This window comes from Anabas testudineus, chromosome 24 (genome assembly GCF_900324465.2).
Source record: "Anabas testudineus chromosome 24, fAnaTes1.2, whole genome shotgun sequence".
NCBI classification, from domain to species: Eukaryota; Metazoa; Chordata; class Actinopteri; order Anabantiformes; family Anabantidae; genus Anabas; species Anabas testudineus.
The window spans coordinates 9,168,020-9,186,829 of NC_046632.1; the positions used below are offsets into that span (position 1 = coordinate 9,168,020).

Genomic DNA, 18,810 nt, shown 5'->3' on the forward strand with positions numbered 1-18,810 from the left:
TTTTAAAATAATGTTCCTATTATTGACACATAAGCATCAGGTCCGTGGATCTATGATCATTCAGTGGTTCTGGGTTCATTGAACCTGAGTAACCCAGCACACGCATAGTGCTGCTGTGTAACAGTGGCGCCATCTGTCGGCGAAAATAAGGATTTGCAGTAACATAATAAAAATATGATCATGAAAAGTTGCAAAAAATCGACTAAATAGCATGATTTCATCCCCGTGGAACACGAGACATAACGAAATGTTTTATAAGACGTAATATATATTTTATAGAAAACAAACTAATTTCGTATTTCATATATTGTGTTCAGGCATTTTCTGGGAAGCCTACTCGCGTGTCGTCAAGCTGTTTAAGGACCCCAGGATGTCCATGCTTGCTGAGCGTATGTAACTTTCGTCTAGTTTTAATGCGTTTCTTTTTTATTCTTTCATTGTATCGATATACATTTTCATGTTCTAAGTTTGTGAAAAAAAAACACCGCTAACGTTAGGTACTGTCGAGATAAATTTTCTTTGAAAGGATTCCGGACACAATATTGGTAGCCAATGTTAGCATTAGCATTAGCTAAAGTAGTCTCTGTAAACACGTGTCTTAAATACCGGCATCTGATTTACCGTAACTCGGCTCTGTCGCGTTTCAGCTAAATGTTTTGTCCAAGATAACTAAATATTTTGAACATACTTTCTATTTCTCCTTTAAACTGACAGTAAGATGTGACACGCAACTTAATCCAGCCTCACATGGTTTTTGAAGATGGTCAGTTTATTCTGACAGCTGTCAGTCTCCGTATTTGATGTGGTTTTCTTTGTCCTGATTATTACGTGGGCCGTGAAAGTTTCACGCTGTCGGCAGCATTTTGTATGTGAGCGTCTGGCCCAGTGGGTATCACCATTTCTTTTTGTTGTTGTTGTTGTGACTGTTATGTAACATTTCCGTTGCTTGTTCTCCAGCCCGGAGGAAACAGAAGTGGTCTGTTGACCCCAGGAACAGTACCTGGAGTAACGATGACTCCAAATTTGGTCAGAAGATGCTGGAGAGAATGGGCTGGTCAAAGGGGAAGGTGAGTGCAGGGATGGGTTGTTATTTATTCTAGTTTGAAAAATACAGGTGATTCAAGGCAGGGGATGGAGAAATATTAAAAGCTGCTGAAATCCGTGTTAAAGAAGAATTGAATGTTTTAATGACATGTTACTATTTTTTTTCATGTCAAGGGTCTTGGCCGGACTGAGCAGGGCTCCACCGAACACATCAAAGTTAAAGTGAAAAACAATAACTATGGGTTAGGAACGAATGCCAGCCATGAGGTGAGCACAATTCATACGTGATATGATTTTAAGTGTACCTGGATCTTTTGAACACTTTAATGCTTGGGGAAATTATGTGAAGGATGTTTGTGAGATGTCGGCTCCTTTTTATTTTTATTTTTTTGTATCAAGATGCGAGTACAACAGGCGTAGGGGTGTTTAAACTAAATGTATTATAATGCCAGCCGGCTTAACAAGCTGCAAAAAAAATCTTTGTTGTAGTACTGCTTCACTGTTATTTATTATTGAAGAAACCAGAAATTAGTCAAGTCAAGAAGCTTTGTCATTCCAACCACATATAGCTGAAGCAGTACATAGTGAAATGAGACGATGTTTCTCTAGAACCATGGTGCTACATAGGACGTCACAATGGTTGTTGACTTGAGGCTGGTAGGAACAACGGCGCTGCTCAGTGAGATGTTGAAGATGTCAGTGAAGACATCCACGAGCTGTTCTGCACATTCTGAGCACCCTGCCAGGAACGTTGTCTGGACCAGCAGCCTTCCGTGGGTTGATTCTGCGTAGAGTCTTCCTCACGTCATCTGTGGAGAGAAGAGAGCACCTGATCATCTGAAGGAGGGGTGGATTTCTTAGATACCATGTTATTTTTTACCTGTACCTCGAATCGGGCGTAGAAGTCATTCAGCACATCTGGGAGGGAGGCGTCGCTGTCACAGATGGATGGAGTTGTCTTGTAGTTAGTGAAGCTTTGTAGTACACACATTAAAAAGTCACCAACAGTGAACCATGCACTATTGAAGCATTTACATTTCACAGTTCCTCAATTTTTTTGGCCATGTAACTGATAATATTAATTGAAAGCACACGCATTAAATATGGTGTGCTGTCGAGGTTTTTCACTTGTCTAAATGTATCATCTGTGTTCACAGGATAACTGGATTGCACACCAAGATGATTTTAATGAACTTCTTGCTCAACTAAACAACTGCCATGGCCAAAACAACAGCAGTGGTATGTACACAAAGCTTGTTTAAGCTGTAAAGGGTATGCATACTGTGCTTTAGTAAGAGTGAGGCTGAGGTTCAAGTGTACTCATAGCTACACGCTTATGTCAGTGGGTGGTTCAACCACAGTCGCGGTTGCTGCTGGTTGCCATTATATAGCCTGCACACAAACATAGAGATGGCCAAATCATTTAGTTTTAATTTTAGTAGATTAGTGAGGTTATTTGTTACTGCAGTAGAGACAATCAATAGGTAACACAGCAAGCAGCTGGAGCTATAGTTAGCTGCTTTGCAAACCAGAGATTGAAATCATTTTTTTTTTTGCGCAAACTCAGTGGTGTCAGTTTTTATTCGTAAAGTGTTCAAGTTAAAGTAGAGTGTTCACATGTGTTCACATGTATTATTCAGTTTTTTTGGATGTGACCTGAATAAATTTCCTCATAATACTCAGGGTGTTTTTTTGTTACTCCACTGATTTGAAATATATTTTTTCTCTAAAGCCCCATTAATTGTAAAGATGAGTAAGAAGTTACTTTCAGTAGCAACCACAGCAATTTCGCTTTGCATCACATGACTGCACCAAGGTATTTCCATGCACAGCTTTTTTAATTGGTTTGTCCATCCATTAAGCAGTAGAGGGGGCTATAGTGCAACATTTAGTAAAAGCCTGGATATAGACAATGTCCCGTAATGAGCCATCACCATTATTACTTTGTCAGAAAACAACTCACAATAGTATGTTACCTGGTAATCATACCAAACAACATCTTGAATTTGTAATTTCATGTTATATTGAGTTTCAAATATATTTTCTTTTATTACATGTAGAATCTCCTGCGGATGAACAGAAAGGTTTCAGCCTGGAAGAAAAGTCAAAGACTTCCAGGAAGAGGGTCCATTACACAAAGTTCACTAAAGGTGGGTTTATGTTTTGACAGCTGACAGACAGAGATCATCAAAGGAAATGCAAAAAAATCCAGACCAAAACAAACAAAGAAATGTCTTTACAGGGATCTGTTAAACTTTGCCTTTAGTGTACTGCAGCAAACTGAACCAGAGTGTATTGTCCACTCATTACATAGCAAAAGGCAACTGTTTATCTCTAATAGTTTTTAGGTAACCAATAGTTGACTGAAGAGCAGCGCTTATTTTCTCACACCAGCAACTCAAATAGGTACCTCTGCATTCTCAGCTTTCTGTCCGTATGCATCTAGATGTCATGTACTCGCAGAGACAGACAGCCTTCTTTATCCCTTGTTGAGCACTTGGCTCAGACCAAGACACTGATCAGAGCTCTTGGAGCCTGTGCTGGGTCAGTTGGTCCGGTCAGTGCTAGGGGAGGTTATTAATAACTCGTCCCTCTACTTTCATTACTCCTTTACACGTCAGGAAGTCAAGATTTGCTGGTCAAGGCCAGTGCACTGATAGGCAAGTGGAGGAATTTGGTGTTCAGGACCACTGGAGACCAAAATGAAAAACCACAACCCCATATTTTATTGCCGAGTCTCATTACTTGAGCATTCAGCATAGTTTTGTGATTACTGGTATAATATGTTAGTTTTTAAAAATCTAGTAACATTGTTTTGTGTTGGACCTGAAGATTTTAAACTTGCAGTATGTAGTTTATGTTAATCATAGTGTTTCTTTTAATCACAGTAATTAAAGTGCAAGCTCATCAAATATGTGCAGAACATGTGTATAAGTAATTAATCTGTAAAAGTTTGTTATTGGATTTAGCTCTGTCACATCAGGTGAGCATACATGGGAAAACAAATCTCTCAACTTTAGTCTCACCTGGAAGAGCTTTTTATAGTTTACGTCATTCAGTAGCAACTTCCTGTTTCCTGTTTGGGGCATCTGGCATGTCCATTTACTGGCCCCCCAAAAACAACACCTCCCAGGGGCTGTGTGACCTATTAGATGACCTAGCCAGATAAAACGTGACCAAGGTTTCTCCCCAAGACCCCCTCACCCTGTTTTTGTGATCTTTATTTGGCAGGAGCCAGAAAAAAAAAAGCCTTGACAGTTGAGATGCACAACTTAGGCCATGAAGCATGGAGATTAGGGATGTGATGATGACTCTTGTTTTTCTTAGTTTCTTTTGGATGCCTCTCCTTTCCCCCCTCACTCTCTGTAGCTACTGCATAAGAAACTTAAACAAACAAACTTAAACCAGCAAAGTTTGCTCACATGAGATTGCATATTTTTGTTGTCATTTCACATTACCTTTCTTTCATGTTACCATTTACATAAGAAAGTAATTCTAGGCAACAAAAGTGCTTGGAGAATGTTATTCCTTCTAAATTCATAGTTTTTCATTTTTCATAATGTGGATGTACAATATTTATGTGATCTGATGTGTTCTTAGTCAAAAACGTGCTTCCAACTGTGGAGCATCTGTTTCTAGTGAACTACTTGATCCGTTTGACCAGTCATTCCAGGCCACATTTGTCTGATGTTCTCTGCTGAACATTTGTGCTCACTGTAAGCTTTTATGGTATTCGCATTAGGGTGCACTTGTGCCCCAACCTAACATCAACTAATTAAGTCTGATCCTGCAAGACTTTGAATTCTAATCCATTTGAGGAGATCCCTTCTATTACCTTTGCCAGCTGTTTATAAGTGTCAGGAGACGCTAAAGAGGAGGCACTTGGCGCTACTGCTGTTTGTTACGTTAAATATTTACCACTATTATTTCTACTTACAGTCAAGAAAACAGATTACGTGGAAATGCAGATGGGAATGCTGTTATTGAAATTCAACCTGGGCAGTAGAACTGTCAATTCAACTGTCTTTGGCAACATAACACCACCTTAACATGTATAACCAAAGAGGCCGCAAATGTTGTCATGCAACAGGAGGGACGCTGGCACTGCCTGTGTCTTCAAGAACGACTCATACTTAAATTGGAAACTTGAGAGTTCAGTTCTCAAGTATTACTGTCAGGCCACTTAAGTGGCCTGAGTGCACTTTCAAAACTGTCAGTTCTCAGATTTGGAGATGTTGGTCATATTTAAGATATGACAGCTACAACAATTATTTTAATCCTCTCAGTCTGTTGACATGACCTCGCCATGTCCAGTTTGTGCTCTGAATTGACATGGGCAACCAAAGAGTTACCTGGCGACATGTAACATGCCACGCCCGTTTGCATGCTTCTTCTGACTGCTCTGGTGCCAAGTCCCCTCCTTGTGAAGTTGTTGCCAAGTTAATTCTTAGTAATAGCTTTAGTGTCACTAAGCTTGTTACTTGAGAGGATGAAAAAGTCAGGTACTCATAATTGTGACTGTGGGCAGGTGAAGTCCAACCAGTGATTCTGCTCTTAAATACCTGATTTCATAGTCATAGAAGAGAGTAGTCATAGAGTCATAGTCTTAAAATTGTGTTTGGCTAGCCTATAACCAATAACTAACATCAGTGATTTCTATAAATAATAATTATGTATTAATTGATTGAGTGCCCTTAAGGTAGTGATTAAGTGCTCGTTAAAACTGAGAAAAGCATTCACATAACTGCAAAATATGTAGCTGCGATAAAATCAAAGAGTACTATCAGACTTGGTTTCCTCTGAGTGCAGGCCTCCTCTTTACTCTCTCCTGCTTTTTTTTTATTGATATCCTGTTCATGCAGGCTCTCTCACTGCCAGCTATGAGGATTGATGGCCTTTGTTTGTGGGGGAAAGGCACCAAAATCTCTGCTGCAAAGGTCCGGGCCCCACAGCATAAACCAGTAACCCAGTTTTAATTGCTACCTCCATCTATCACCTGTCAGGGCAGTGAGGGCGGTTGATGCAGAATTTAACTACAGCTCTCCATCCGCTGTTCTGCGTGGTGGCTTTACTTCAGCCTTTGAGCTTCTAATGTCTTCGTCTGTAAAGTGAGAGCTTTTAAGTAAATGGTATCGGCCAAATCAGCTACAGGAAATTATCGAGCTAAACATTCGAGGCCGCAGATGGTTTTGTTCATTTGTTCCCCTGAAAACATCACATCTGTCTACTGATTTTATTCACAGTATATATTTTTAAAGTAATTTAGTATTTGTCAGTTACAGCTTCACTTATTTGTTAGTCTGGTTTGACTAGTTATCTGTAGTGACAGTTGTTTCCATTTCAACGGTGACCATGGAAACCAGCATGTGTATTAAGTAACACTAGGCACTCAACGTCTGCACTACCCATGCTTCATCTTGTGTTTAAGAGAAAAAAGTAGGGTTAAGCTCGTTTTTCTCACAACATTGTTATTTGCACTTTCACCTGAAAGCCTGAGCACTCTGACAGGAACTTCCTCATCCAAACAGTAAAAAAAGGTCAGATTGGGCATAATTTCACGATTGACCTAAGTTCACGAGATGACAAACACCACAGACCCCCTCCTCATTTGTTTTAGTTTTCAACATGGTTTCTTGGTTTTACTTAGACCTGCACAAGCAGTGACTTTCAAAGCCAAGGGTAGGGGAGATAGAAGTTTAAAAGCAATAAATAACCAAATGTTATCAGAGTCTTTCTGGAGGAAGAGGATGCAGCTGTACGAACAGGGCCCAGGCTTGAGACAGCGACTGTGTGCTCCAGGAGTCTTTGAGGGCTGGCTTGAAAATGGGAATCCGGAGGTGTGGCGTGGTAGACATCGTCAGTTTATTATTCTTTGTCGTTTTATCCTTGGAGCAAGAAGCAAACCCCGCAAACCTCCTCTTTCTTTGCTCAGAAGCATCTTTCCCTTCACCCCCAACACACACGCACACACACACACACACACACGCACACACACACTCACACTCACGCCACCCCTAAGCTTACAACTGCAGTGATTAAGAAATTTAATGGGTATGTGTTCTGTGAAGTGTGACTATAAAGCATCAGTTTCTGTTTAATTTTATGCAGTTCTTGATATATATATTTTTTTATTTGTTTATTTTTTATTTAGGAAAGGACCTGTCCTCTCGCAGTGAAACAGACCTCAACTGTATCTTTGGAAAGAGAGCAAAATCTGCCAAAGACCTAGAGCAGGTAAGAGACATGGAACATATAAATTAGACAAAATCCAATATTTCCCTAATATTGCTTTGTGTAACTCACTTACACAGTTCATTTAACAATATTTAAATAAAAGTGGGGTTTGGTTTTGGTGTGTGAAAGAGAGAAAATGTCCTGTATCCACTTAAAAAAGAAGACAATCGCTTATTCAATATGTGATCTGCTCTTTTTGTACTGAAACAGTATTTGTCTAAATTGAGAAGTCGGGCCTCAAAGTGTGCATGGGGGGCGGGGGGGAGATGACATACCCCTGGCCAGGAGGATCAAGCTTATCTGCCTCTGTTGGTAATTGAGAATGACCACTGGTGCTGATGCCTCCATCAGTAGCTGCAGCATCATGTGGTCCCTTCTGCTTCTACTGGGCCCGGTTCTTGAGCAGCCCGTGGCTCAAGATTAGCCATGTCACAGCATGCTGCTTTAACATTGCCAACAGGCCACTGGTGGCGGCAAGGGCATCTAAATCCAGTTAAAGGATTTACACTCTTACCCCCACTCCGCTCCTTCACACCACCCCTCTTCTCTGCTTCTGTCTTGGAGCGTTGACATCAGGTAGTTAAGTGTGCCACCGGGCATTATTAAAGGAAGATCAAAATTGCAGTGAGGTGCAGAGATCTGAAATGATGACGCTTGCAAAAAAGTTGTGTTGTTGCCTTTGGCATTTGTAGTCACTTTAAATGTCACTTGTCCATTTGGCAGTATGCTGGCTCACATGCTTTTGAAATGTGGCTCACAGGCTTAGGGAGGTACAAGTTGATTTTCAAGTTCAGTAACTTCCTTTGACTTATCAAAAACAAACCTTTACTAAATTAACCTGGATATTTTATATGGTCTTTTTTTGTTATAGGCTGCCTTTGGACCAAAAGGATTTATGTTTACATTTTCATTATTGTCAGAACTCAAGTAGAAAACTACAGACCCACATTACATGTTGAAGACATCTGAGTGATAATATTATCACTAGACAATATTTGATATTTAAAAGCATAACAATCCCACCCCTTTGATTTGGTAAAGTTTTTAATGGAAGGTTTAGACGTGGCCACAAATGGCAAATAAAATTGGACTTTTTAAGATTTTGCTTAAGCAAAATAAGCTGTGAGGTTTTTTTTATAAAGTTGAAGTGTGACACAAGCACACATAAGATATTGGGGTATTTTATTACAAGTTAGTAAATCTTCATTTATTGTGTCACATGGTCTGCTGACTCTATACAGCGCCAGAATGACAATGACAAACATGGCTTTTGGACTTTATACACAGAGGATCCATTTGCTGGCTTTCTCTGTTTATCTCAAGCATTTGGCTTGAAGAAATTGGCATCTTAAAATCCATAAATTGTACAAGAAATAAACCTTCTCTCACCGTGCAGGTGCTGAGCCATAGCATCACAATGGCTGCAGTTCCCCAGCTGATTAACATTGGAAATGCAAGAAATACACACCATCATTTTTTCCCTAATCGTTTGGTTATGGGTTGTTATTTTTCAGCCAGGAGGGACACCATTGACCATATCGAAAACTGAACACAATTACAATGGCTTCCCATGAGCCCTTGTGTTGAAGGCCAGCAAAAGCTGAGGTTGCTGGGATGAGGTAAAGAAGGTGATGGACCAATCAAGCTGTAGGCATTGTGCAGGATCTTCTGTGTGCATAGTATACACACTAATAATGATCAGAAGATAAAGATATGTATTCTTAAGTAGGGAATATAAAAATTGGTTTGGTGTTGCAGTTAATTTGTAAGGATTTGAGGAAACTGCCACCTGTCACATTATCACTCTTGCATCCCGACGAGAGGAGGCCATGAGACTCGACCAAATCTCCACTGGCTTCTCCACAACTGCCCTCCTTCCCCATGTGAATCTTCCAGTGCTTCACCCACCACCCACTGCTGTCTCTTCAGCCAGCCTTCCAACAGTCCCCCCACCCCCACCCCACTGCTGGGTTTTCCTTCCTCTGCAGTGATGTGCTTCCTGCTTGACTCTTATCGCTTCTCACAACACTCCCTGAAGCACAGACAGGCAGACACACGCATGCACACACACACTCAGCTGTCCCACATACCTCTATTCATCAAAGGCACCACTGCATGTGTTGAAAACAACACGAGCAGATGTGACAAAATATGAACCCCATCATATTGTATCTGAGGTATCTTTCAAGTTTATTTTAAAGTTTGAATTGTTTTGTAATTTCAAAATGTATATTTTGAATTTGAATGTAAAATGTGCCATTTTGTCTCCTAAAAATAACAAAACGACTCCATACTTAATTAATAATAATTAATAATAATAATTTGAGACCTAAATTCTTCCTGAAGTAATGTGGATTAAATATGGCTTTTCAAAAAGCATGATCACCACAGTAAATATAGGCTTGCTTATCTTAATGATCTCCTTTTCATGAATGACTTTACAAGCTGATTGGATGACCCTCATTCCACCCACTCATGTAGCCACCTGAAAGTGTATGCTCAAAACCATTATTTATACTCCTTGACCAGTGAGGGTTATCACGTTGTGGTGGAGCACCTGTCCATCTACACAGTTCTCTGTGATCCATCACCCATCCCACGCTTGGGAGCCCCCTCCATCTTCTGCCTCCTCTTGTGTCCCTCAACACAATTACTCACCGCATGACAAACGACAGGCTCTCTCTGCCGAGATATCAAAAAAAGCCCCGGCCACTTCTAAATGAAGGCGCTTTGGCAGCCCTGTGCTCCCCGTGCTTATCGGCGGGCGAGCAGTGCCCCTGGCCATTCTGCGTCCCCCCCTCTGCTTTCACCATCCCCTTCCACCACTCCCAGCTCTCTGTGCCCTCCTCAGGGGGTTTAGTTAGGGGAGCCACATGGAGGGGCAGCCTGGCTTGATTTATCTCCCTTACCCCTCTGCCCGGCCACTCAGGCAGGCTGAAAGAGCCGACGAGGCTCCAACGGGCCTCAGCTCGAAAGCCCGGCATTAGCTGAAATAAACCATTCTGCCGCCCAGTGAAAAATGTCCTCTGATTGGCTAATTAATCAGTCAAAGGGGAGCGACGCAGCTTGTGACTTGAGGGACCCAAACGGGCGACCGCAGAGGGCCTGCTGATAAATAGACTCCCCGCCGATTCATACATCAACAAAAGTTAGTCATTTTTTAAAGCCACCAGCTCAGATGAAAGGTGGAAACAAGCCATGGTTTTATTTCTCCACCTACATTTCTTTTTGGGTGTTCAGCACTACGAAATTCTGTGTGTGTCTGTGCGTGTATGTGTGTTTCATTATTCTACATTTGTAGCACAATTTCAATATGGTATTTTAATATGTCTCAGATGATGTGACATTGATAATAGTTGGTCACAGTAAGAGTTCAGTATTTTAATATATTCTGCCACATTGTAAAAGAATACTTCCAAATCTAAGAAGAACTTACAATGTGTTTCTTTTGCTTAAATAATTAATTACTTTCTAAACAGTAAATTTAGGCTTAGTGTTGGTCAGTTATGTAAAAAATAACTTTCCACTCAACAGAATTACATTGTAAGAATAACGATTATATTTACCTAACTACTGTATGAAAACATTTTAATTAATACAGCATTGACCAGTTCATCAGCTCTGTACTCACTAAACATGTCAGCTTAGAAAAGTAGTCAAATATAATGTGGTACAAGCCTTGTTTTGGTGTCTGAACCCTCCAGTCAGTCGTTATGGTGCAGCCTGTTCTCGGTCAGCATGACCCCTGCGGCCTCTCACACTCCCACTCCCCCTCAGGCACAAAGGGCTGAGGTTCAAGCCTCATCGAGTGGCACCTGTTGCTAGTTTTTCCTACCCACGCGTCGTCCACATGAAGGATCACACAACAGTGGGGACTCCCTCAATACCACAATCTTAAGGAATATGGGCCAAGGGCGACGTGGGCTGGGGGCCCAAGCGTTTGGCAGATGCGTAGGCAGGGCGCCAGGGAGCCAGCGGGTGGAGTCCAGGAGTGAAACATTGCTGACAGCACAAGAAACTGTGTGAAACTATAGTGCAGGATTTAGAAGTTGCTATTGAGCCTTGTGTAGTGAGGTAGTGTGTTTTCACTGTGCCATAATTATCAAGACCAACAGTTAAGTATCTAACCTATTTGTCCACAAATCGTGTCTACTCTAGTTCCATGCATTATGTAATTAACTTTATAAATAGAAATGGTTTTTTTTTTTCTCTCTCTCTTTTGGTCCGTCAGCACCGATCTGTTGACAGGGGATGCCGGTGTAAACGTGCTGTGTCAGTCTGGTTGGTGCAGTTTGAATGGGCCAGTGTACACATGCAGGGTGCCGGGGTTATTGTGAAGCTGAGGAGCTCTAATTAATTCTCAGATAACATCTAATTGCCACAAGCAAAAGTTCTCCCTTTTTTTGAGCACGTTTGTCGACAGGTCCTTTTACTCCTGCAACTGAAAATATAAAGGCCCGCCAAGCAGCCCCTCCTGCAGAAAGACACACACATACCACACAATTACCACCTCCCTCCCTGGCAGTTCTGTGGATTGCTCCCTCCTGGCCATGCCAGCTCGCTGACACTTACAGATTAGCACAGGACAAAAAAGAAAAAGAGGGCGTCCGTCTCTTAGTTACAGACCTAAGCTGGAATACATAGGACCAGGGTAATTACCGTCTGGTGAAGCTAACCTCCCAAAGATTTCCAGCCCTCTCGGCTGTTTACAGCCACAGAGAACCGTTTAATCACTGACTCTTTAATCTAATAAATCACAGCGGGGGAAAATAATCACAGTATCTTCCCTCTCTGGGGTTATGGTTGGGGGGCTCCTATACTACTGAGGGGGGCTTTGTTGGCAAGCATCTACAGTGTTGAACAAGCACAGAGCAGTCATACTGCATGCATAATATAGTCTTCATTTGTTACTTATGATAAACGTTCTCGCACCGGGCACAAAGTGCAATTTTTCAAAAGCTTGTGTTTTTTTATTTGTTAACTACACACAGAAAGTATGCCTTTAGCAAAAATATTGCTTTGTGGAATCTACCGTGTGTGGTATTTAATGTTCTTACGTTATGTCTTTTTACCGTTTTTAACTTCGTGTAAGCATTATTTCTGTAGAATGTGAGGACGAATATTAGGATCATTTCAGAGGCAGTGACATTACTTAAAAAAATATTGATGGTCATCCAAAGCTTTTGCTTACTTACCAGAGAATAAGTTATCCACCTGTTTTTCTGTCCGCCCACATCATGCTCATGAAGGATGGGCTGCTGGACCTAGGTGCTCATCAGGGAGAGACAGCTGGCTAATCAGGGCCTGATCCATAGACCTTGAGTACCGCCAAATTTATTATTGTGGCAGGACAATGAGGGCACACTCATGCAATTGCAGACCCAACCAATATTGGCTAGAAATTATTGGGGGGGAAAAAACGGCAAGTAATGCTAACAGGCAGTTTTAAATAAACGGGAAACTGCAGCTTTGTCAAATGCTAATTAACATAAAAATCACAAGGATATGTGGTGTTGTATACTTCTGAAAAGCATATTAGTCAGACATAACTCTGTGTGTGTGTGTGTATATGTATATATACACAAACACTTTCCAGCTTTATATAAATCAGTAATTCATGATCATAGAAAATGTTATAAATATAGTTATAAGCTACCATCAAAAAATTCCATTTTTGATGGCATGGATCTCTCTAAAACTGAGACATATGTAAAATGACTCCATATAATGTATTAATCAAAGTTAAATGACAGTTCATGTTGCTGCAGAGCTTGAAAGTCACACACATCCAACAGTGGTTTGGCTTTTATACACTGAAGCCCTGGAATACCTGAATCATTACACAACATTATGTACTGTAGAATGTGAAAGACCTAAAAAATATTTTTAAACTGACAATTCTCTCATTATATATGACTCAGTGTGTGTCATTAAAATACACAATTTAGTGGATGTTCCTTTCAAACCTAGTTACAATTCATGTAAGGATTTATTAAAGTTCCTTATTGTAAGAACACTTTAAAAGCACAAAGATTGGTTTGAGATGGACAAAATAATTATACCACTCGAGAAACATTTATTTTAGTATTGTTTTACAAGGTTTCATAACTGGTCATTAATCAACTACGTAATCAAAATAAAATTTTTCTGCTCATCGTGCATAAAATAAGTTCTACATGCACTTTTTTGCACCTTCTCCACCATTCCTCTGCTGGCTGGGTTGACTTTCCTCCTAAATATGTTGGCCTTCATATTTCGGTACCCTGGCACACGTCTTGCTGTTGGCTTTCCATTGGCCACATTAGCAGGGACAGATAGAACTGGAGTGTCTTGAAGGAGGTGGCCTGTTGAATGTCTTCCCACCCTCTCCTTTTCTTTGGGACCCTCTGTGGGCCCTCCCTGTGTTCCCTGCCCAGCCCCAGCCCCCGCCAGGGGAGAAAGCAGAGCAGGAAGGGCCCGATAGCCAGCCAGACCGCTCCTCTGCTGAAGGAGCCTTATCTCAGAACTGCACACAGTGCAGTGAGCGCATCCTTTTCCTGGGGTTCTGAGTCTGGGAGAAGGTGGAGGAGTAGACATGGCTGGATATAGGTGTGTTCTCCAAACCTCCACTTATGAACCCCACTGTGTTATTGCCTTTTGGAGTCCCCTTCTGGCTCCAGCAAATATGTAAACTGATTTTACAAATAAGTTAAAGTTTGTTTTAAGATGTTATTGGTAGTTGTATTGAAATCCTTTTGTTAAGTATTACAGAACATAAGCTTTTCTTTTAAAAACTTTGCTGGGTGCATATAAAGTTCACTTATAGTTCTTTTTACATGTGCGCACCTCATATAATTATTGCTCTGTAGTTAACTTACGACTGTGTCTCTTCACTGACAAAAACCGACTTGTGGCTACGATACCTGATGTAGTAAAGTTAAATAATCCTGCTGATTAATTAATAATTTATTAATTTACACATAAGAATGTTTTTTTTAATTTAATGGCACTCACTGGACATAGTATACAGTGGCTGTTTTCTAACAGCTTGACAATATAAATTGATAATGTGGTAGTTTCATTTAATATTTCAAAGCAAATGCAATGGATAACAAATGTCAAAAATTAGAATGCTTTAATGACAACAGTATAGAGAGAAAAAACATAAATTCATATAAATCCTTGTTGATTTCTGTGTTTTGTTATTATTGTATTAATGCAGTGGCCTATCATGAACCTTTTGTAGTCTAAGGGTATTAGGTCATGTGTTCTGTGTGCACTTTGCCATGGCCTTTCATACACAAATTGTGAGTAATTACAGCCAAGAGAAGATGACACACACCTGGAAATAGTGAAACAAGATCTCAAACATTGCTGCAGAGTTGTCTTGGTAACGTGTTGCCCTCAACACTCGCCAACAAAAATCTCCAGGGCTGCCAGTAATGCAGACTGGATGTGTAGGTTTGCATCCACTGTGTGCGTGCGTGTGTGTGTCCAGTCTGTGTCAGCACAGTATTTTCTGCTTGTCGGATCAGCGTCTAATGGAGATCCCCAGGCTGTGTGGACGAACCACATACCAAGTTCCAGACACTTTTCCCTGATGAAGAAGATGTTCCTCTCTCAGTCACTCTCCTCTTTTTTTTTCCCTCGCTCATTCACCTTCTCCCTCTCTTGAGAGTAATTTCACAGGCAGCTCTAAAGTGGCCCCCAGCCATCTTCCCAAATCCCAGTTACATGTTGTTTGGCGCTGTCAGCTCTAAGCCCCATCTCTGCTCAGAATGAAGAGGAAGCCATTGTGCAGTAACAGGGAGTATAGATTTTCTCTGGGAAGCTGGAAAGTTTTGTTTAATGGCGTCTCAGCTGAAGGGCCGCATCCCGCCTCGTTAGAAGTTGGGGTTCTTTCTAGATGAGGTCTGAGGTGGTGGAAAACTTTGTGGTCCATTTGAACACCCCCCGTCTCTTCATTTAGCCTCAGTTGTGCTTTATGTGAGATTAGATGTAATTGTCTTATGTAATACTCGGATATCAAATTAGTCTTTTTTTGTACTTTGCGTAATTCGCAGCCTAAAAAGAGAATGAACCCGTCTTTTTTTTTTGAGTCAGTATATTGGACCATAAAAGCAACGGTGGTTTCCCTTAGGGAAACATATTGACTTTAGGTGGGTCAAGACAAATGCTGGTGGGGTTTTTCAGAAGTCCCTGGTGGTACTTATGGTAAATCTGACTTATCTAAGAAACCAAATTATTAGCCAAAAGCCGGTAATGTATGAAAATCCCTGGAGGATACCCATTGCATATTTCAGTCAGTTTAGGTCCCACAATACCTCAGTGGATGAACATTTACATTGTTTTACCTGAACATCCGTTAGCCTGTCTATCTTAATCACTGTTGTGGGTCAGAACAGTGTAATCTGTACGTAGAAGTTTAAAGGGCAAACCATGAGGTGACTCGACACAGCAGTGTTTTCAATTTATCTCTAATCTGTAGGGTTTGAAAAATGCTGTTCACTTCGCCTTCTGTGAAGTAATACACAGAGCTGTATTGTTTAGTGGGATCCTCAGGAGGAGCTTCTGTATTCTTCTGAACAAATCATTATGCATTGAGTAGGCCATTAGGAAAATGAAGACAAATGGGTCGCAAGGGTGAGGTGACAAATTGTTCGTGCTGTAGAGTTAAAATCTAGACCATGTTGTGCCTCACAATTGTAAAGTTGGCCATGTGTAATGTGTACCCTAAAGGTTGAAGAGAGATGTTGGTGACAAGACCCATGTCCCCCCAGACATTTTAACCAAAATGAATGAGTGCTGCTCCTCCCTTATTTTAACCTTTACTGTTAGTTAAACTTTTTTTTTTGTTGTTGCCCTGAGCAAACACTCGACAGTGTGAGCTGCTTCCTCACAAATAAAATCTAAAGCTGATGTTTGAGGGGGAAATGTCTTGTATAATGGGGGCATGTGGCAAACACCAGAAACCTGCATTAACTAAGGGTCAAAATAGTTTCTCCAGAAAAATAACACAAAAGAAAAACAATTCAAGCCTATTCAAAACAAAACCTTAGCAACACCATTTTTTTTTATTTTGTATTGAGGCGTTTCTGTTTCTATTTATTGTACTGATTGATCAAGCTGTTAATAAGTTATCATTTTCTAATTGAAAACTCAAATTGAAGATATTGGTAAAAAGGGAAAATAATATACACATAAATATTTCTAGTTACATTTACTGGAGTCACTATGTAAACTGAAAATTGGCTCTTGCACAGTGTCAACTCTTTATTCATACTGCCTTCGTCAGACACAGGTATTGTTTTATTCTTTCGGGAAAAAAAAAATCTGTTACAGGACGATTGCAGTTAAGGAACTGAAGGATATTCGGCTGGATTTCTAGAAATATGTAGTGTGATAAGGAAGAAGGATGTGTGATGCTCATGTCTTTCACGTATTGTTTTTTTTAAAGTAATCCTCTAATATCTGGTTAATCTCTGTATGTTGATTGATAATCACTTAAGCTTCTGGCTTAACTCTTGTTTACACTGTGTAAATTCCCTAAATGCTACATTATAGCCTAACTTTGCTTTTTTGTGTTTTTGGTCTAGGAGAGCAACAGCAGTGATTCACAGGGTGACGCAGAGGTGAATGCGACTACGGGTGAATCTGAAGTGGATGCAGAATCCATCACCAAGACTGTCACTAGTACGCTCACTATGCAGGAGTATTTTGCACAGCGAATGGCTCAGTTGAAGAAGGCTCGGGAACAGACCCAGAATTCAGCATCCTCAGTCGCAGACTCCACTGACACATCTAGTCCAGCAGATGAGCCGTGTCCCATCCACAGCAGCAACGAGGACACAGAGAAGGCCAAAAAGAAACGGAAGAAGAAGAAGAAGAACAAAGAGGCTGCAGATGAAGTGGAAATAGTAGGAGAAAGCAGTCCCGCTCTCATTGCAGTGGAAGACGATGATAACCAGGAGCTGGAACATTCAGGGAAAAGGAAAAAGAGGAAAATGGCCGAAAACAAAGGAGCTACTAATGAGAACTGTAGCTCCACCCCAGGTACAGAACAGAACTGTGAGGAGCTGCCCCCTACCAAAAAGAAAAAGCTTAAAAAACACAGTAAGGAAGCTGAGCTACTAAATGGACGTGGGACAACTGAGGATCAAGCAGTAGAGTCAGAGGTTGTAAAGAAAAAGAAGAAGAAACGCAGAGAGAAAGTGGACAGTGTTGTAGAAGAGGAGAAGCAGGAGCTGGTAGAGAAGAAACCCAAAAAAGACAAGAAAAAGAAAAAGAAACATCAAGAATAAAGAGAAGTCCTTCAGGGGGACTCTTTCGTGCTGTGGTCCTGAAGGCTCACATGTGGAGTTGATTCCTTTATTAGCTAATTAGTTGTCTTGTTTGTGAACAACACTTGTTTACAGTGACAAAAAACGAGGTTAGACATTTAATCCCATTAAAACCTTGAAGGCACCACCTTTGGACTTGATGAGAAGATTGATAACCACTGACACATCTGTACGCTAGCTAAGAAACTAAAACAGTTTGTAACCCCTAATAAAACCATAACACCTCACACATAACTTTTGTAAAAAGATACAACATGTTACTCGTGAGGTTTAGAGGTGCTCTTTGGCTGATCTGCTACCTTGGACATAGGTAACCGTTTGGTCACTGTGCTAAACTAATCTAACAGACTGCTGTTCAAACATGAGAACAGTTTTAATCTTCTCATCCAACTCTGGGCAAAATATTGAATTAAGCATATCCCCTAAAATGTTCTACAATTATTTCACTTATGTCTGTCTTTATGACTGCCTCCACAGTTCACATTGTACAAATACAGGCATTTTTTTAATTAGTAGGTGAGACTGATGAATTACACTTTGGGCTATACTAAATCAAAATGATAGTAATTGTTAGTTTAGAAAACTTCTTAGTAAATGACGTGTTCAAATACCATTGTTTTGTATGTCACCACCAATTAAATCTCTGCATTACTATTTATTCAAGCAAGACATTTATTTTCTTTCCAGCATTTACTTGAACCACCTTTGTCCAGTTGTAGATGTTGCCTTTGGAAATGAAACCCAGAGTTGCTTTTAGTCATGTTTGTAAAAGCGTATACTAATGATCTATCTCTCTCTTTCATGTTACTGTATCTGAACAGATGTAATTTGATCGTATTTTACATCGTCCGTCTGGTGCTGAATCAAATACCTTTTTTATTATTAAATCCAAATAGCAATTCATTTGTTTGTTTTTAATCATAGAAATATTGGACAGTGGTGAAGAGAAATGCATGTGAAGTGGTGAGCTGTAAACGTTGCCTGAAGATGATGCGTATTGTTCACACACCTCTTTTTTTAAACATGGATTTCTCAGCAGCCACGGTCCCTTTCCAAACATGATGCACGTGCTTTGGCAATCTCTTGTTTGACTTGATAGACAAACTCTTAACAAGCCAGTCTTGTTCAGCAATCTAAGAGGGTGGTGTGAGTCAGAGGAGGAATATGGAAACTTGATCTGTGTAAGCTTAAACATTACAAGAACACGGACTTC

The 18,810-nt window shown here is 40.5% G+C and overlaps 1 protein-coding gene across 1 annotated transcript; it reads left to right on the top strand.

Moving 5' to 3' along the window:
- The first annotated feature begins 312 nt into the window (after positions 1 to 312).
- pinx1 (PIN2 (TERF1) interacting telomerase inhibitor 1) lies at positions 313 to 18,255 on the top strand. The gene is made up of 7 exons (XM_026342012.1): positions 313 to 389; positions 958 to 1,067; positions 1,219 to 1,311; positions 2,202 to 2,283; positions 3,105 to 3,194; positions 7,196 to 7,278; positions 16,854 to 18,255. The coding sequence occupies exons 1-7, from the start codon at positions 371 to 373 to the stop codon at positions 17,556 to 17,558; spliced, it is 1,182 nt and encodes a 393-aa protein (XP_026197797.1). The 5' UTR covers positions 313 to 370; the 3' UTR covers positions 17,559 to 18,255.
- Positions 18,256 to 18,810: the final 555 nt, after the last annotated feature.